This window comes from Canis lupus, chromosome 1, assembly GCF_011100685.1.
Source record: "Canis lupus familiaris isolate Mischka breed German Shepherd chromosome 1, alternate assembly UU_Cfam_GSD_1.0, whole genome shotgun sequence".
Lineage (NCBI taxonomy): Eukaryota > Metazoa > Chordata > Mammalia > Carnivora > Canidae > Canis > Canis lupus.
Genome location: NC_049222.1, coordinates 88,022,280 through 88,041,273, shown reverse-complemented (window position 1 = coordinate 88,041,273; position 18,994 = coordinate 88,022,280). Strand labels below are relative to the sequence as shown.

The window sequence follows — 18,994 nt, the reverse complement described above, 5'->3', positions numbered from 1 at the left end:
GATCCCAGGACCCCGAGATCGCACCCTGAGCCGAAGGCAGATGCTCAACCACTGAACCACCCAGGTGCCCCCTGACATTCTGTGTCTTTGTTTAACATCCCTTCCCAGAGTCAGCAAAGTGGGAGTCCGTCAGCTGTTTCCAGCCTGCAGATATGCTTATTTGGCATATACAGAATTTTTAAAAAGTTGCGGTGGTGGGTGTTACCGGTTGAATTGTATTTCCTCAAAACCATATGCCCAAGTCCTCACCACTACAACCACCACCACCTCCCCTGGTACTTCAGAATGTGACCTTATTTGGTGGTAGGGTTGTTGCAGATGTAATTAACATGAGGTCATACTGAAGTAGGTCCCTAATCCAGCATGACTGGTGTCTTTGTAAAAGTCATTGGGAGGATGGGGGTGGATTTAGACACAGAGAGACATGTGCAGAGAGAGAATACCATGTGAACATGAAGGTGAAGATCTCTTAGCCAAGAAAAGCCAAAGTTGCCAGCCAGCCACCAGATTCCAGAAGAGAGCCTTGGAACCAATTTACCTTGACCGCCCTCAGAAGAAACAATCCTGCTGACACTTTGATCTGGAACTTCCAGCCTCCTGCATTGGGATTAAAAATCCATTTCTGTTGTTTGTGATACTTCATTATAGCAACGCTAGCAGACTCAGACAGGGGGTATCATTTTTAAATGGATAGATGTGCTATGAAAATTTATATTTTGAGCTTCGGTGGGAAAAGCCTACGGCACCAGGCTGGATGTCGGGGCACCAGCTGGGAGCAGAGGGATGGATGCACTCAGTGTTGGGCCAGAGAACCTAACCCGTGCAGGGGCTGCCACTCTTACCCAGCCGCGTGAGAATAGGGGCTCAGTGCCATCTGATTCTCTGAGTTTCACAGAGAAGCTTGTTTTCTATTTCTCATTGCTGATGAAATATGATTTCAAATGTTGGCAATGAATCGATCACTCGATTTTTCCCCTGGACCCACTCCACTTCAGTGGTATACTTGATCCGGCTGGCCCTCTGGTCATCTGAGCCTGTGATCTTTATTTACTCACAGTTGCATGTCTTGGCAAGATGCTAAGAGAAATTATAGTTAAACAAGGGAGATGGTTCAGGAGGTTGAACAATTTGCCGCCAGGAGAAACAAGCCTTGATTTATTCACCTCTCTCCTCTGCCATGTTGAGGTGAGGACCTTTCTGAGACTGTATCTGTGCTTTGAATAACCATTTGTCAAGGGCCTATTGCACACCAGGTGGTGTGTTAGAAGCAAAGCAAGTGTCCGGTGCAGGAAGGCATATCTCCTTCCTAATACCCTTGTTGCTATTGTGCTGAGTATAAAAGGGATTGTTGTTAATCAGGCACCGCATAATAAAACAAAATATTAAGCTGTAATTGTTCTGAACTTATAAATAGAAAGGTCATTGTCGTGAAGCTACAACGCATCGCGTTCCTCCGTTGCCGCAGCTTACGTTGCTAATAATGACAACCAGTCTTTGCACAAAACAGACAATGGGGAAGGCATGGTACCAGAATCATTAATGACATTCCTTTATTTCATTGTAATTGTATTAGCCAGTCACAATGTGCCAGGCCCACGGTGAGCACTTCACATGCGTAATCTCATGTAATGCTTGGACCAGCTCTGCGAGGGAAGCATTTGGTTCTCCCTCTAGAGATCAGGACATTGAAGCCCGGAGATGTCCAGTAACTTGCCTGAGGTCCTAGCAGGGCTTGACCTCAGGTCACCTCAACGCCCAATCCAGGCTCTCCTCCCCCTTCCTGCTTCCTGGTTACTCTCTTGCACCAAAATGCCTCTAACAGAGGTCGGGTGGTCGACCTGTGGGCCCAGAGCCCACGAAGGCCTTGCCAAGGGTGATGTCCCAAGTCCAACCTCCCGAATCCCAACCCTGTCTGCATATTCTGTTAAAGAGGCAAAACTTGTAACCTAGTTTGAAGTCAACATGTTAGTTTCACTCAAAAAAAAAAAAAAAAAAGACTTGGGCAGCCCGGGTGGCTCAGCGGTTTAGCGCCACCTTCGGTCCAGGGCCTGATCCTGGAGACCTGGGATGGAGTCCCATGTCGGGCTCCCTGCATGGAGCCTGCTTCTTCCTCTGCCTGTGTCTCTGCCTCTCTCTCTCTCTCTCTCTCTCTCTCTCTCATGAATAAATAAATAAAGTCTTAAAAAAAAAAAAAAAGACTTGCCCACATTTTGTGTGTATTGTAAAGATGAGCAGGAGGGTCCTCTGTGCCCCTTTAGGAACAGCTGGTATGCTGAGTATGTTCTTAGAAGTCTTGTAACTCACAGAAGCCTTGGGAGAAGCAGGGCCCTCCTGGGGTCAGGTTCGGTTTCTTTCCACAGCTGCGTTCAGCTTGTGAAAATTCCAGTGCTCTGCAGCTGATGCATCTACCTCTGTAGCTGTGTATTTTGCTTCTACCCAAAGTCGGGCAATGAGAGAGAGTGGACGGTTCTGGTCTTGTACTTAGCAGAGCACGTGGAGCTCCGTGCACTCCCCTCCCAGCCAGCACCCCCATCGGCCCGTGGCCAGACTTCGTGCGCCCCTAACTCATCCACTTCTTTGCCACACACACGCCCTGATCACCTTGGAGCAAATCCTAGCATCGCACTGTGTCCCCTGAACCACCACCACCAGCCACCCCACCCCCCACCCCCCCTAATTCCCGCCAGCCTGCCTTACGCTATGTGTCACCCTGTGATTTTCAGGCCACTACATGTATGTGGACTCGGTTTACGTCAAGCACTTCCAGGAGGTAGCGCAGCTCATCTCCCCGATGACCACAGCCCCCATGTCCGGCTGCCTGTCATTTTACTACCAGCTCCAGCAGGGGAATGACAATATCTTCTCCCTCTATACTCGGGATGGGGCTGGCCTCTATGAGGAAATCTGGAAGATGGGCCAGCCAGGGAATGCTGCCTGGAATCTGGCTGAGGTGGAGTTCAGCGCGCCCTACCCCATGGAGGTAGGTGTGCCCTGGCCGGACCCTCTGCGGGGGTGCAGCAGGCCCGGGAGTCTTTATCTTCCTTCCTCTCCACCCCCTGAGACCCCCTCTGCTTCTCCCTCTTCTTCTCTTGTCCCTCTGTCTTCCTGCTGCCTACTATATTTCATGGGCACACGTCCCCTCTGAACCTCACACTGTGATCGCGAGGCAAAAGAGATGAACACCCTCTAGGTGAAACCCACTCGTGAACTTCCATTCCTGAGAGCTAGGATGAAGCGTTCCCTTGCTGGAGGGAAGAGTCTTCCAGAGAAAGAGAGAAGGAAAAAAGAAAAAAAAAAAAGCCAACTTATTTTCTTCTCTCCACCTTTACAATATAAAGAATGTCATAAAAATGAGAGATTTATGATTGTGGCCCCACTTTGAATCAAGGCTAGGTGCTTTTGTTTTAAAACTTTTTATGGTTATGTGAGTGATAAATATCCAGTGCAGAAGAATGAGAAGATTTAGGAAAGCGAAACATGCTAAAACGGCCCAGGCTGACCCTGCAAGGATGAGAACACTAACATTGTGGTGTTTGTTATTCGCCTTCTTTCTAAGCACATATACACACCTGTATCTATGTTATATTCCAGCACTTACGACAATCCAGAGTAGATAAAATTATCCCCACATTACAGATAAGAAAGGAGAAAAAAAAAAAAGAGAGAGCCCCAGCACTTGATGTTTTTTATCTAGGTCATACAGCTGGTGAGTGCCAGGCACGTAGGAAAATTCTGGACTAAATTCTGACCTAGAGCTGAAGGCAGATGCCTAGATCTGTCTGAGGACTCCAGAGGGCTACTAGAATCAATGGGTGCAACATTGTGCTTGCAGATTTGGGGCTGTATGTAGAGTCTCAGTTACCACAGATTTATACATATTCCTTCCTTTTCACTTTGTGCTTTTCTAAGGTCTCCTCTAGTTCCCTTTAAAGTGCAAAAGAAGGCAAAAGAAGTGGATTCTTCTTTGCATGCTTTTTGGTGATGCCATCTGCTCACCTGATGTGGGGCGCTTCAGAGAGCGTTGGGATTGGATGGGTTTGTGACATGTTCTGTCCACTGAAGACAGGCCTGCCACTCCCTTGGCCCCTTCAGCTCCCGCCCTACACCCCCATACAGCTCCAGAGATAGCACACTGGATGTGTGCTCTTTCCTCTCCCAAAGTCTGACGAGGCCTTGATTTGCTCTTGCAGGCCAGTGGAAAATTTTTTTAAGTTTGAGTTATAGGGAGGAAAAGAAATGCACATACTGTTTCAGAAAGTTTTCCTTCTATTAAAGTCAAATGAGTCACACACACAATGACGACAGTTTCTTTTGCAAACTCCTTCCATCCGACCATAAACTCCTTGGGCAACATTTGTGTGAGTGCGGCTCTGCTGAATTTTCTTTTACATCCGTGCTTGAAAAGTCACAATCCTGGACACTACTACACTTCAGTATGTATCCCTCGGGTTCCCATGTGTGTTTGCTCCAGCAATCTGACTCATGATGCTGCTACTGTTTGCTAGTGGAAATTGCCAGCAAGAGAAACTCGCTCCGCAGAAATCAGTGAATTGAATGTCACCATATTCTCAAATGAATTTTAAAAAGGAAAACAAACATCTAAGAACCTCCCCCACCCTTTCCAAATAAGAGGGAACACGCTGGCACATGGGCTGTGATTTGCAAATTTGGATCAGAAGCATTCTTACCCCACCTGCTCAGTAAGACCAAGCTCCATCATTCACTTTATCAGCGGGCACCCTGAAAATGAAATGTCACGGACCTGAGCTATGTTTGTGGAGTCCATGGCCCCTTCTCACTGGTCCATGTCTGTCCCCTCTGTTCTCAGCCTCCCCCCACCTTTGCCAGCAGCAAACATCCAGGCCCCCTCTTAGATTTTGCAGAATCCAAGGGTCTGTAGGACCACCGTTTTTGAGCTGAACAGGACCATCTTGTCCACACTCTTTCTTTCAAAACTAGGGAAACGAAGACTTAGGGAAAGGAAGGAACCTGCTGGGGCTCATTGGTGGCTAAGTAGGCTCAAACCTGGATAGGAGTTCCAGAGAAGTCAACCTGGAGAAATCCGCATGCATTTAGTACGGAGCTCAGTACGCACCTGACTCTGTGCTGGGGGCTTTATATACCTTATCTCATTTAATCTCCTTGATTGTCCCACAAAGTAGGGTTATGCCTATTTTATAAATAACAAAGGCAAAGCCTTAAGAGGGTTCGCAATGTATTCAAGGTCACCTAGTAGTACCAGAAATGGGATTTGAACTGTGGTCCGTCTGCCTCCAAGACACCCTTCTCTTTAGAAGAGGTTTGAAAACTAGAAGCCTAGGGGTCAGGTCCAGCCTACAACTATTTGCCTGGCTGCTCTCTAGAGTAGTGGGTTGGGTTTTTTCCCCTGTTTTTTCCATGTTTGTTTTAGTGTTTAAATAAATGGCCAACACTGAAATAGCCAAAGATTTCCCAGGAGAAATCTAGAGATCCAGGTCCTCTTGACAATTTGGTAGGTCCTGACACTTCAGGCCCAAACTCCCACACATTAGCAACTGAGGAAGCTGAGAAGCAGGCGCCCCTATAGACTGAGGTTGGGTTCCCCATTTCAGGGCAGTCTGCACCCGATCCTGCTGTATCACACCAAGCTCATGTCATGTGTTTATGTCACCTGCCTGACATGAGTTTCAGACCCTGCCAACGTTTCATCCTCTCGTGTTAATTCACCAGAGTAGGCTGCACACTTGGGTGGTTTCCCCACTGCATCCCCCACTGTGCAGCGCTGTGTGCACTGCTCCCCATCCCCAGGGGCACCAGCAGAAGGTAGCAGATGGACCTCAGAGTAGAAGCCGGTGGCAGAGAAGGGAGAAAAATGAGAGTTGAACTCATGAAAAACCTCATGTTCCTTCTAACCATCTGGATGTGCCTGGACATGCTGAAATGCTGACATCCATACATAGCATTTGGGGCCTGATTTTGCCTTTGCAGACAAGTAATAGTCTTTGATCTTACATCCTTGTCCAGAGCCCTCACAGAGGATTTCATGTGTGAGAAAAGGGAAAGAATCCCACAGTGCCTTACTTCCATGTGAAGGGCAGTTGGAAAGCCGGGCCTGCTTTCCCCAAGTAGTTCGTTGTTTCTGTAATGACGTGGGTTATTAGCAAATTGTCGATTCTGTGGTTCTGTCGGAGAGAGATACACACTCAAGTAAGGGGGAAAAATCCACCAATAAAATACAACACAGGGCTCAGTACTCCCTCCCCTAGAAGAAATGGTGGCTCAAGTCGGGAGCTGCTTGAGATTTAGGAACATGATTCCTAACATTTGCCTATAACCTGTCACCACCTGATTTGACTGCCACATCATGATTTTTTAAGATTTTATTTATTTATTTATTCATGAGAGACACAGAGAGAGGCAGAGACATAGGAAGCAGGCTTCCTGCAGGGAGCCCAATGCGGGGCTCGATCCCAGGACCCAGGGATCATGCCCTGAGCCAAAGGCAGACACTCAACCACTGAGACACCCGGGTGTCCCTGCCACATTATTTTAAATCATAGTTAAGAGGAGCCCCTGAATGACTCCATCCATTGAGGGTCTCTTGATTTCAGCTCAGGTCATGATCTCAGGGTCATGAGATCAAGCCCCATGTTGGGCTCCATGGAATCTGCTTGGGGTTTGCACTCTCCCTCTGCCTCTCTCTCTCCTTCGAATAAATAAATGAATCTTTTTTAAAAATCTGTAAATCATGGTTGAGAGCTCTGAAGCCTAACAGAAAATCTGTAAACCTGTAGCAATACATCATCTTCCTCTGCAGGTTATTTTTGAAGTTGCTTTCAATGGTCCTAAAGGAGGATATGTGGCTCTCGATGACATTTCTTTCTCTCCTGTTCACTGCCAGAATCAGACAGGTAAGCATTCTCTTTTTCTTTTGGCTCACACAGGGAGTTTTCTTTGTAGATGCCTGTGGTTGGGACTTAATTCTAATTTTCTCACCTCTCCTGTTATCTCCTCCTTTAAAAAATTATTTAATCAAGTAGTCATTTTTCTGCTACATTACTCTTTTTTTTCCCCTAACAGAGTGAATTTAATTTTTTTGACACCACAGGCCAGTTGTCATGTGTTAAGGAGCTTTCACCGTCCCTATCTACTAGGTAATGAAAATTAAATACAAACACATTCCCTCCTCATCTTTCTCTTTTTTTAAAAAAGAAGATTTATTTATTCATGAGAGACACAGATTGAGAAAGAGGCAGAGACCTAGGCAGAGGGAGAAACAGGCTCCATGCAGAAAGAGGCAGAGACCTAGGTAGAGGGAGAAACAGCCCGATGTGGGACTGGATCCCAGATCCTGGGATCACGCCCTGAGCCGAAGGCAGACACTCAACTGAGCCACCCAGGTGTCCCTTGTCTTTCTCTTTAAAGGATATCTTAGATCATGTACAGGTGGCTGAGTGGGTGGGAAAAAATTCTCAAACTCTCAAGTCGGATTATAAAAACTCTAATTTTATGTACTCAAGACCTATAAATGTCTCCATGTTTAAAGATGTTAATATTTGGTGTACAGTATCTCTATGACAGTTTGTGATATTTATAGTATGTACTTAATTTAATTTCTCTTTCTAAGTAAATCCTCAAATTCTTTTATCGCAGCCAATTTTGTAATTTCCATAAACTTAGTGTTTGGAAAAGAGAGGAAATTTTTACTTTCTGGAAAAAAGGGAAGCAAATCGATTCAAAATAAATTAGAAAACAAATGTTCTAGGGGTGCCTGAGTGGCTCAGTCAGTTAAGCATCTGCCTTCAGCTCAGGTCACGATCCTGGGGTCCTGGGTCTGAGCCCTGTGTCGGGCTCCCTGTCCGCAGAGAGCCTACTTCTCCCTCACCCCACCCCCCACTTATTCTCTCTCTAATTATCTCTCTTTCTCAAATAAAGAGATAAAATCTTAAAAAAAAAAAAAGAAATGTTCCAGAATATGAAGGATGACACTATATTCATGATAACCCAGATTAATGCAACTGACCTTAGCTTTTAGTGTTTTTTTTTTTTTTTTGAGAGGCCCCAGGGAGGCAGTGATTGCCCCATCTTATTAATGAGCCCTCATTCTGAGTTTTAGAGCATGAAGTAAAGTTTTGAACCTGGCCTTTGTAGTATGACTTTCACTTAAGATAGAGTTGGTGTCTAATTTCATAGGGCTTCAGATACATTTCACAAGCAAGGGGACTGAGAAAGATAATGTTTTCTACTTGAGCTAAAGTGTTACCCCCAAATTAGAGAGAAACACTCTAATGTGTTAAAACCAAATATTTTTTCTAATTCTAATTTTAAAAATGATCTAGCGAAATGGAACCAGACAAGATATGCATATTTACATATTTTCATTAAAATGATTTAATCCAAACTATAACCCCAAGATTAAAGGGGTCTCGAAGTTGGACAGTTCCCTACTCTCATGAGCTAGTATTTCAGTGGTGTTATCATAGTTGCATAACCCCTTTATCATTATTTTTGAAAAGTTTCTCCTGTTTGTCACCAGACATTTACATTGAACTTTTCTTTATTTTTATTTTATTTTATTTTATTTTATTTTATTTTATTTTATTTATTTTTTTACATTGAACTTTTCTATTTCCAAATTATTCATATGGGAAAAAGGGGTGTTTATTCAGTATCTGCACAGGGTTGATGGTGGGGTGAAGATGCAGGTGAGAGGTTAACAGTATCTACTGAACCACCTTACAAGTAATGTTTGAAAACACTCTCCCTTTTAAAAAGATACAGAATCTATATGAGGGCTTTCCCACCGACTGGTGAAAAGAAAAGAAAGATTCCAGCAAAATAAGGACTATTTGTTAAAAGGTCCAATAGCCCTTCAGTCTGTAAAATTCAGCCCACATACAGGCCCTTCCTCTGCGGGGACCACCAGCGATTCACAATTTCATGTAATTAGGTTAGCCAAGTTCCATACTGGTCTTCAGAACTTCCCAACCTGGCAACTTTGCTTTAAACTAGTTTAATTGCATGAGCATGGTGTTCTCCAAAGTCGGGACTTTGGATTCACATCACTGCTCTGCCATTTGCAAACTGTGTGACCTTGGGTATGTTAATTAACCTCTCTGAGCTTCTGTTTCCACATTTGTGGGACAAGGTTAGAAGGATCTGTCCTGCATAGTTGGGAAGATGATGAGTTAATTTCTGTGAAGGCCTTAGCAGAATATGGCACACAGAAAATGCTTGGCCATGAGGCTTCGTGTGATTTACTTAACTTTCAAAATATGCCCATCCTTTCCCTGGGAACCAGGGAGTCAGCTTGAAACTGAGGAGAACCAGCAAAGGGCACCGCTTTGGTGAATGGGTGAGCTGGAGCCTCCTTTGTGCTGTTCCTTCAGCAGCTGTCGGCCAGATTCTGAGTCTTAGAAGCTGAGCTCTCCGTTTTTCATACTTCATCTTACATTTCACAAATAGTTTATGCCCTTCTGTTTCATAACAGGTGCCAACATTTTTTTCCTTATCTTGGTTAGCTCCAGACTTGTTGTCTCTGCTTTTCCCAGCTGGATCTAGCATTTTCTTCCCTCATCCCCTTTAGTAGGCCAAGACAGGAATTATTTCAACATATGAAGCGTCTCGTTCCCACCATCTGGTTGGGCTTAGTGTTAATCCAATCTCCCAGACCTGGGACCCATCACAGAGTCACAGGTGTTAAACACCAGTGTCATGTCGCTCCCCAAGTATTCCCCCAAGATGCTGCCAGAGAACAGTGAGACCTCTCCACGCCCCCTCCTTGAGTTAGGGCAGTTCCCTTTCCAAGCCTCTCCCACCCACAACCTCTCTGTCCTCCACCACATTTGGCTTAGCGCCTGGACCATGGGAATAAGCTCTCATTTTAAACTGTAAAGCCTTGAATGGCTGACAGGTGATTCCACTTATAGGGATGCCGTCTTAATGCTCTGCCCCAAAGTGAGAACTCCCACTGCTCTGCCATATATAGGCCCAATCTCCTCTCGGGGCTTGGGTCCACCCTAGCCCCATGCCAGGGACTGGAAGGGTCTTGACACTCGTGGATATAACCCTCAAAGATGTCTTCCTGGGCCTAAATGCCATTTATGCCCATTTGCCAACAACACACTGCCCTTTTGATATCTGATTAGAAACCTGGCTCTGGTCGTTGCCTTGGTTACAGCTGTAGTGGCCTTAGCTCAGACCTCAAGCATCTCCACAGCCTGGTCAGTGGCCCAGCCCCAGCCCCTGCTCCATCAAGATTCCTCAGTCTGGTGCCAGGTCCTACTCACACTGTCTCCCAGCCAACTTCGAGCTGTCTCAGCCTGCTTTCGGGCTGGCTCGGGCTAAAATAAAACTCCTGTGGCAGGTTAGCAGCCTACAGAGCACGCTGTACCCAGATCTCCAGAGCGCTGCAGGGGCTGAGGATCCCAAAGCCTGCTGATGAGCGTTTACAGTTCTCAGGCTGGTACGGAGTCCATCTCCATGAACCTCAGGGTGGGAAATGCTGCCAAAGATTCTTCTCCAACAGCAGCACCCTTCACCTGATTAGAGGATCTTCAGAACCTCTCATTTCCAAAAAGCTCAAGTGTCAGAGAGCAAGTAATTAACTACATCTTACATTGTGATGCTTTTTGGCACCTTGCTCAAAGGGCCTTCTTCCTTTTTTTTTTTTTTTCTTTTCTGATCGACTGATGTTCAAGGGCTTCCAACTGCCTCTGATTCCTCCGTATGCTTCAAAGGGGTCATTATCGCTCAACTGTCATGGCCACTTGGCCCATATGCTCTGAAACCAGCCTTAAGCAAAAGCTTTCCACCCACCCCAGATCTCTGGCGTGCTCATTTTAGGTCACAAATAGGCCCTCTGGCCCCCTCTTCAGGAATTAGATGCGGTCTCATAGCAGAAGCGGTGTTCAGGGTGGAAGAGATTTAGGCTTTCAGTTATGCTTTTGAGATTTTCTTTTTATCAGGCCTCCTCAGGACCCCAGACAAATCCATTTCTAGGGCTAGGTATTTAGCAAAGGAATAAAATCATGTTCTCAGAAACATCTTTCCTGAGTGTCTCAGTTTGTCACCATGGAGAGAACTGATCTGTGCTTACTTTCAAGTTTTAATACCACCTCTCACCTCTCCTGCACACATAGTAAATGGGTTATGGTTCTCTTGTGGCTGCCCGGGGGAATATTCCTGGGGATGTATTCCCAATGAGTGATTTTACTGACCTGCCGTTCTCTGTGTGCCTGGCTTTTGGAGTGCCATACCATTTTCTGGGCCAGACAGCTATCAATGGTGCATTTTCAACTACTTTTTCATTACCAGGTAGCAAGGGGTAACTAAGACTGGAGACCAATATAGGGTTTCCCTTGGTTGTAGATCTGCATAGGGAGGCTGGTGTCAAAGGAGACTCATGTGAATGACATCATCCTCATTTTTCAAAGACTTTATCTTCGTGGCTTAAAGATACTCCCTGATGCTCACAGAGCCAGGCCCAGCAATGCGTGGGCCAACCCACCAGTCTTAAAGCATTGAGAATGCTCTACGTTTCCTTTTCTCCTCTCTGGTTCCTCAGGGTGCTCACTTTGCACACTTGCTAGGGCATGTCACCTAACATACAATCGGAATCCAATTATGTAGGAATATTTTGTTCCTATTCTTTTTTTCTAATGTGGTGGTGATCACTTTTTACATGCTTTTAAAACTTTATTTATATGTCATTTTAAACTCAGCCAAAATTTGCAAGAATACTATAAAGAACTCTCATATAAGCTTCACCCAGGTCTAAGTTATTACCATTTTACCAGATTTACCTTATTGACCATTTAAGAGTAAGTTGCAGACATTATGCCCCTTTGCCCCTAAATACTTCAGTGTGTATTTTCTAAAACCCAGTGCATTTTCCAGAGTTAACTCCCATCAAATAACTATAAAGTTCAGGAAATTTAGCTACTGATACAGTATTATCAACTAACTCATGGTCCACATACTAATTTATTCCAATCCTGTCTTTTTTTTTTTTTTTTTGAGATTTTATTTTTTTATTCATGAGAGACAGAAAGAGAGAGAGAGAGAGGCAGAGTCACAGGCAGAGGGAGAAACATGCTCCATACAGGGAGCCCAATGCGGGACTTGATCCCAGGACTCCAGGATCATGCCCTGGGCCGAAGGCAGACGCTAAACCGCTGAGCCACCCAGGGATCCCCTCAATCCTGTCTTTTATAACTCTTTGCTTTCTGGGACCAAGATTGAATGTTGGGTCCCTTATAGCATTTGGTTGTCATGCCTCTTCCATCCCCTTTAATCTGGGCCAGCTCCTCAGCCCACTTGATGGTTTTCTTGCTTTAGAAATTGAAGCATTGAGAGTATAGTGAGGTTCTGTCCATTATCAGCTTCCTGTTTCATCATGTCACTGCTCCCAGAACTCAAATATTTCTCTAGAACATTTCTCTTTCTCTGGCCCTAAAAACTTAGGCCAGCGTATGTCAGCATGCAGAACGGATCACAGTTGGCTACATTAAATGTGTCCCAAACTGTGGCAGTCACATCCCCTCTGGACTCAGACAATCTGAACAGTGAGATTTACAATCACTTGTTGCAGTACCAAGTTATTCTCAAAACAGCAGAAATCTTTTATGTTCCATTCACTCCAGGCAATCTGGAATGAGGTGGTATTTATAGACCAGGGTAAATGATACCAGAACTCAGCAAAAGCCAAAATAATACCGGGTGATGAAATTGGTGTGACTTTTTGGAACAGCGAGGTTTATACTAAGCAATGATTTTCTTCAAGCAGATCAGCTCCTACTACTAGTGTCAATTATAAATAGACAGCGGCTGAGCTGGTGACACTGAGATTGATCAACAAAGGAAAATTATTTCTGGAAAATATTATTTCTAAAATACCTGTCTTAAGAGAAAAATTAAGAGTTCCTTAAAATCTTTACCTTTTTCTTTCTCTTTAATTTTCTATGAATGAATTTGAATCGTGAAGAAATATGTGAATAATTGCTCCCAGTCTTTACATTATGAAAGGAAATTTCTTTTGAGGTCTGATATACTTCTTTATTTTTTATAGAGAGTATGAACAGAGTTCCTTCCCTCCATCTCCTTAGGGAGGAAAAGAACAATTTTCCTGTCATGCTGAGATGTTAGTTTGATGCTAACCTGTCAGCATGCCATTAGGGTGAAAATATTTTGTTGTGTTTTCTTTATTTGGTCTCCCTGGCTCAAATGTGTACGTATTTGTCAACCAGTTGATGTAGTCCTTTGAGATCGTTGGGTCTGGCATTTTCACTTTGGTTCTCCTTTGTCCAGAGCTTCCTTTCAGTGCCATGGAAGCCAGCTGCAATTTTGAGGAAGATCTCTGCAACTTTTATCAAGATAAAGAAGGTCCAGGCTGGACTCGGGTGAAAGTAAAACCAAACATGTATCGGGCTGGAGACCACACATCAGGCATTGGTAAATCAGGAGTCTGTGCTTGTGGGGATGCTGGGGGTTGGGATGGTGTTCATGCTCCATCTGCCATTCTTACTCCACACCAATCAAGACAGTGACTTACAAAAAAAAAAAAAAAAAAAAAAAAAAGCAAGCAAGAAAGAAAAGGCAGCTATAAAGAAGCAAAAATGATTGGTAATCGTATGTTTGGCCATTTTTTTAAAAATTGGCATTTAGGTTGCTATGCTTGCACAACAGTCTGCCAGTTCTTTAAACAGCCAAACCTTTAGAAATTATCTTGCTCTTCCCTTTAGATAGATAAGTATCTTTAAAAAGCTATTAGATTCCAATTACATAAAACATCCAGAAAATGCAAATCGTTAGAAACAGAAAGCCAATTCTTGGTGGCCAAGGGGCTGGGGAGTTACTGTTTAATGGGTAAAGAGCTTCCTTTGGGGGTGACGAAAATATTTTGGAGCTGGAGAGTGGCACTCGTTGCCCAACATTGTGAATGTACTAAATGCCACTGAATTGTAGACTTTAAAATGGTTACAATGGTAAATTGTATGTTATGTGTATTTTACTCAATGAAAAATAATTTTGTACGGCACTAAAGGCTATAAAAACTATTGGAAAAGGCTGGGGGTAGGGGCACTTGATGGTTATGTCTACAAAGAACTGTAAGAAAACCAATTTGAGCTCCCCTGTGTAAGGATTAGCTACCTAATTACTTTGACAGCATCCCCTGTGAAGCCCACTTCTGTAGAGACTGGTGCAAAGAGCTTGTTTCAAGGGTTAGTGTCTAGTTCATTTATTCAATGGCTATTTATACATTGGGCACTGGGTGTGCTCACCACACTCTGATGACACTTCAATTTCAGAGTAGCGTACTCACACAGGCCCTAGGAAGGGCCTTAAAAGGGGCCCTCACAATTTTATACTTGTAATCATGACTTCTTTTCTTACAGGTTGCTTAACTTATAGAAATACAGGCACTACAAAGACCTATTGTCACCTTGGCCAGACTCACTCCTGGAGGATACACTAGTGAACAGATCAGGTCCTGTTCTCACTGGCTAGCAATAATCTCAATGAGCAGGAGAAGTGTTAGACAATTATATACACAAATAAACTTATAATTTACACGTTGTGGTATGTGCTATGGAAGAAATGAAGAGTGGGCTCTGAGAGAGAATAGGAGAGAGATCCTGAGAGGAGAGAGTATTAGCTGGGAGAGTGGGAGGAATCCAGGCAGAGGGAACAGCATCTGTGAAGTCCTTGAATATGGGAAGAGCTGGACAGCCCCAGCAGTGAGAGGGTTACAGCGGCTGCAGTGGGCAGGCACTTTTTTTTTTATTTATTTAAAGGAAATAATTGTTCTTCCTTGGACCCTTTTCTTGCACAGAGAAGGTACTTGAAGATCTTTTCTGGTTGAATGGCAGGCTGAAACAAAATCGATTTTGGGGATGACACAGATCAGTCCCTAAGAATACTCATGTAAAATAATCAAAATTCGAAGGAATATCAGACCAGTCTGTGATCTGTTTCCACTAATCACTGCAGGAATAAGAAGGAAAAATCTACTCTGGACCTTACAGTCACTAGGACCCAGTATTAGGTACTCAGTCTGTGTCACTTGATTGACCCAGACAGCTGGAGCTCCAAGATGATTTCATCCCTTTTGTTTCATGAGAAGCACAAATCCTAACTGATGACTAGCATCTGAGCATATTGCAGATGGAAATCTATACTAGTTTATGAAGTTTACTGAAATTGAAGAAGTTTTTTTGATAATAGAGTCACAGGATATATCCTGTCACTTAAGCCACAGATATTACATAATGCATCCTATCATTTAAGACCCATGGAAATAGTCTCTGTTGGCAAATTCTACTGCTCTTAACCAAATTTTGCCACTTGACACTTTGGCCTAGATTATTTAAATTTTTCATCACTGATAGCCTAAATGTTTTGTCCTGTTTGCAGGGTACTACTTGCTGGCCAACACAAAGTTTACATCTCAGCCTGGCTACATTGGAAGGCTCTACGGTCCCTCCCTGCCAGGAAACTTGCAGTATTGTCTACGTTTTTATTACGCCATCTATGGGTTTTTAAAAATGAGTGACACCCTGGCAGTTTATATCTTTGAAGAGAACCACGTAGTTCAAGAGAAAATTTGGTCTGTGCTGGAGTCTCCAAGGGGTGTTTGGATGCAAGCTGAAATCACCTTCAAGAAGCCCATGCCTACCAAGGTATAGTAGAGCCAGTGCAATGCTTTGCCCCTTTGTTCATCTTTGGTTTCTGGGCTGGGTTAGTGAATTTCTGTTTAATTATTTTCAAATGGTGATGTTTTATTTTTCTTCTGACAGCCCCACCGCTACACTCTATCTGAGCCATGCACAAGTTATATTACCTATAAATTCTTTTCAGTTTTCTGTCTCAGAATCATGGCCACCGAGAGTGTTTGCTTGTTTATTTCTCAGATTCCCTGAGAATAGACCAAAGATGGTGAATTCATGGATAGTCCAAGTTCAACAGCTAAACTTTAATTTGAAGCCCCAATTCTGTGTGTGTGTATGTGTATCACACACACATGCACACATGTATGACACACATAGGAATACTAATCACTGTATTATAATTTATAATACTAAATTACTTTAAAGGGTGAAATCAGTGAGCCTGATTTTATTGAGGCTTTAAGCTCAAAAGCTTAAAGTTCTACCTTAACACAAGGTAGAGAAGCTCAGTAAAAAATGAGAGTGAGCCCAGATGGAGAGAATTTATGTAAGGGTACCATCAGCCGCTGATTCTGATAGCAATGAGAATACAAAGAAGTATTTACTGCAAGGGGGATATAAAAGAAAACTATAATCTCCCCAAGTTTAACAACTCCTAAACTTAAGAAAGTTTTACAGAAGTAATAAATTCTGTCGACTACAACCCAGATATGAAACCAGTATGGGAAAATTCATTTTGTTTCAGCCCATCATTCAACCAGAAAATGTCTTTCAAGTACTTGCTCTGAGCAAGAATGCACTCAAAAAAAGATATGAGAAATCCCCTTCTTCAAATCCCCACAATGGGAACTCAAAATATATTGTTAAATGAATGAATCCAATCAATTGATCACGTTTATTAACCAGGAATTACCCAGGCTCCCTAGGGAAAGATACAAACCTAGAAGATTAGTAGAACCTTCTTCACAAACTTTAATGGCTTAGGCTTGCTTGCTGGTTATAACCATCCAGACAGAACATAACTTCATCCATCTGCTAATGAAATTTGGGACACCATTCCTATCATAGTGATGCTTGCTTATTTTTAGTGCATTGGAGTACCCACAAGGGCATGATTAAATTCTCACAGTGATTAATCAAAGATCTTTGAAAATCTTTTTATTTATTTATTTTTTTTTTAGATCTTTGAAAATCTTTACGAAGTTCTTTTCCATGGCTAGGCAAGAAGAAATTGTGATTATCATGACATGGCAGTCTCAGTAATTGGCTTCTTTTTTTTTAAGATTTATTTATTTATTTAAGAAAGAGTGCATGAGTGGGGGAGAAGGAGATGGAGAGACTCTCCAGTAGATTCCCTGCTGGGCTGCTGAGCATGGAGCCCAATGCAGGGCTTGATCCCACAATGCTGAGATCATGACCTGAGCTGAAATCGAGAGTCAGATGCTCAACCGACTGAGCCACCCAGGTGCCCTGTGACTTACTGACTTCTAAAAAGGGTTGAGCTAATTTACCATACTTCTAGCAGAACGTAAGCATACAAGTTTTATCACAGTCTCATAGGCACAACTTGTCTTATTTTTATGCTAATTAAACAGGTAATGTTATTTCAGGCCTCCCCTTCTTAACTCCGTTGTATATTGATCATGTGGCTAGAGTGAGATATTTGGTTTGCCCCCTGGATGATAGGAGAAGCTAGGTGATGTTTCTGGTGTGAGGTTCCCATTTCTTCTTAGTCTAGACTCATGCTCTTTAATCTTATTGCCTAGCCAATTCCAAACATTTCCTGGGTGAGTCTATCTTTCCATAAATGTCATCTGACCTTTGCAATGTCATTGAATTTCCTCTTTGATCTGTTAGTCCTGGAGGTATCCAAGTCTCTCTGCACCTCTTAGGGATCCCAAAGGCTTAAATTGTTTCCCATTACCAGTTATTTACTCTGGCAAGTAGTATGGTAATACACACACACACACACACACAGACGCGCACACACACAGGAACAGACATGCACCAGATTCACATAATCAGGGACACACCAGGAACTAAGGAAATATTCATTATACTCCATACCCTGTTATGCTAATGTTTTTTTAATTTTTTTAAAAAAGATTTTATTTATTTATTCATGATAGACATAGAGAGAGAGAGAGACAGACAGAGACACAGGCAGAGGGAGAAGCAGGCTCCACACCGGGAGCCTGACACGGGACTCGATCCCAGGGCTCCCAGATGACGCCCTGGGCCAAAGGCAGGCGCTGAACCACTGAGCCACCCAGGGATCCCCTAATGTTTTTTTTTAAAGTTGGGGGATATAATAAGGATTTTACTCATTCATTTGACTTTCATTTGTTTATTCATTCATCCATTCATTTATCCCTTTATTCAACCAGAATTTATTAGATACATGCTCAGGGCAGGAGTTATAAAGATGAGTGAGGCTCAGACCCTGCCCTTGAGGAGGAGATCACAGACAACAGAAGACTAAAATACAGATACGTAAGCAACTAACAACAGTCCAATCTCACTGTCTCATGGAAGGGTCTCATTGAGAAAAATAGAATAGTTCAACTAATTGGACATTTAAAAAATAATAACAAGTAGAGACCCAGCCTGATGAGTGGATGGTTAGGTTCAGGCTGCCTGGATTCTAATTCTTGCTCATGCCCCCACCCACCCTACTTCATCCTGTCCCCCCATAACCTCTAGAAACCTGCCCGCTCCTTTAGAGTGTGTCCCTGCTTTTACCTGATGCCATGGAATGGGAGCAAGCCCCTCAGCCAGTGAGGACTCCCTGCACAACTTGCCGTTTGTCTCTTGGGCTGCCTTCCAGACCCTCCCAGCAGCTGCTTTATTCCCTTCCGACCACATGAGGAAAAAGGGATCTGTACCCTTGGGGGCAGGGAAGTTCTTTCAGCCTTGGAAGGAACTAGTCATACATCTGGCCCCAACACCCAAGAGGAGAAAGTACAGTTCACCACCAGAAAACTCGACATACGTCTCAAGGTGGCCTGTAGTTCTTGGCAGGTCCCTGCTGAACAGAACCAGCTCCTCAGAGAGGGAGAGAGCCATTTGACAGCCACCATGGGGGCCCTTACTTATGTAACATATACAGGTGGAAGTAAGATGCAAATGACGTTTCAGGGAAGGGATAAAATGAAAAGTCAGAGTTGCCCTTACTACTCCGTCCTCCTGAATTCAAACTCCAATTGCACCTCTTTTTCTGGTGGTTTTCTTCCTGATTTGGGAATATTTTCCTCTTTAATTTTAAATATTGTATTTCCACATCCATTTCTTGATTCATTAACTTGAATAGTGTTCCCTGCGAAGAAAGATAAGGACTTTAGCTTACT

At 43.5% G+C, this 18,994-nt stretch overlaps 1 protein-coding gene across 3 annotated transcripts in view; it reads left to right on the top strand.

Annotated features, from left to right (window-relative positions):
* The window catches only part of MAMDC2 (MAM domain containing 2), a 146,826-nt gene that overhangs the window by 78,994 nt on the left and 48,838 nt on the right, over positions 1-18,994 (top strand). For all 3 annotated transcript variants that reach the window (XM_038527110.1, XM_038527109.1, XM_038527111.1), the window contains exons 6-9: positions 2,724-2,980; positions 6,797-6,890; positions 13,288-13,431; positions 15,394-15,659. In XM_038527110.1, coding sequence (XP_038383038.1) covers positions 2,724-2,980; positions 6,797-6,890; positions 13,288-13,431; positions 15,394-15,659 — 761 coding nt within the window. The remainder of the gene's footprint in view (positions 1-2,723; positions 2,981-6,796; positions 6,891-13,287; positions 13,432-15,393; positions 15,660-18,994) is intronic.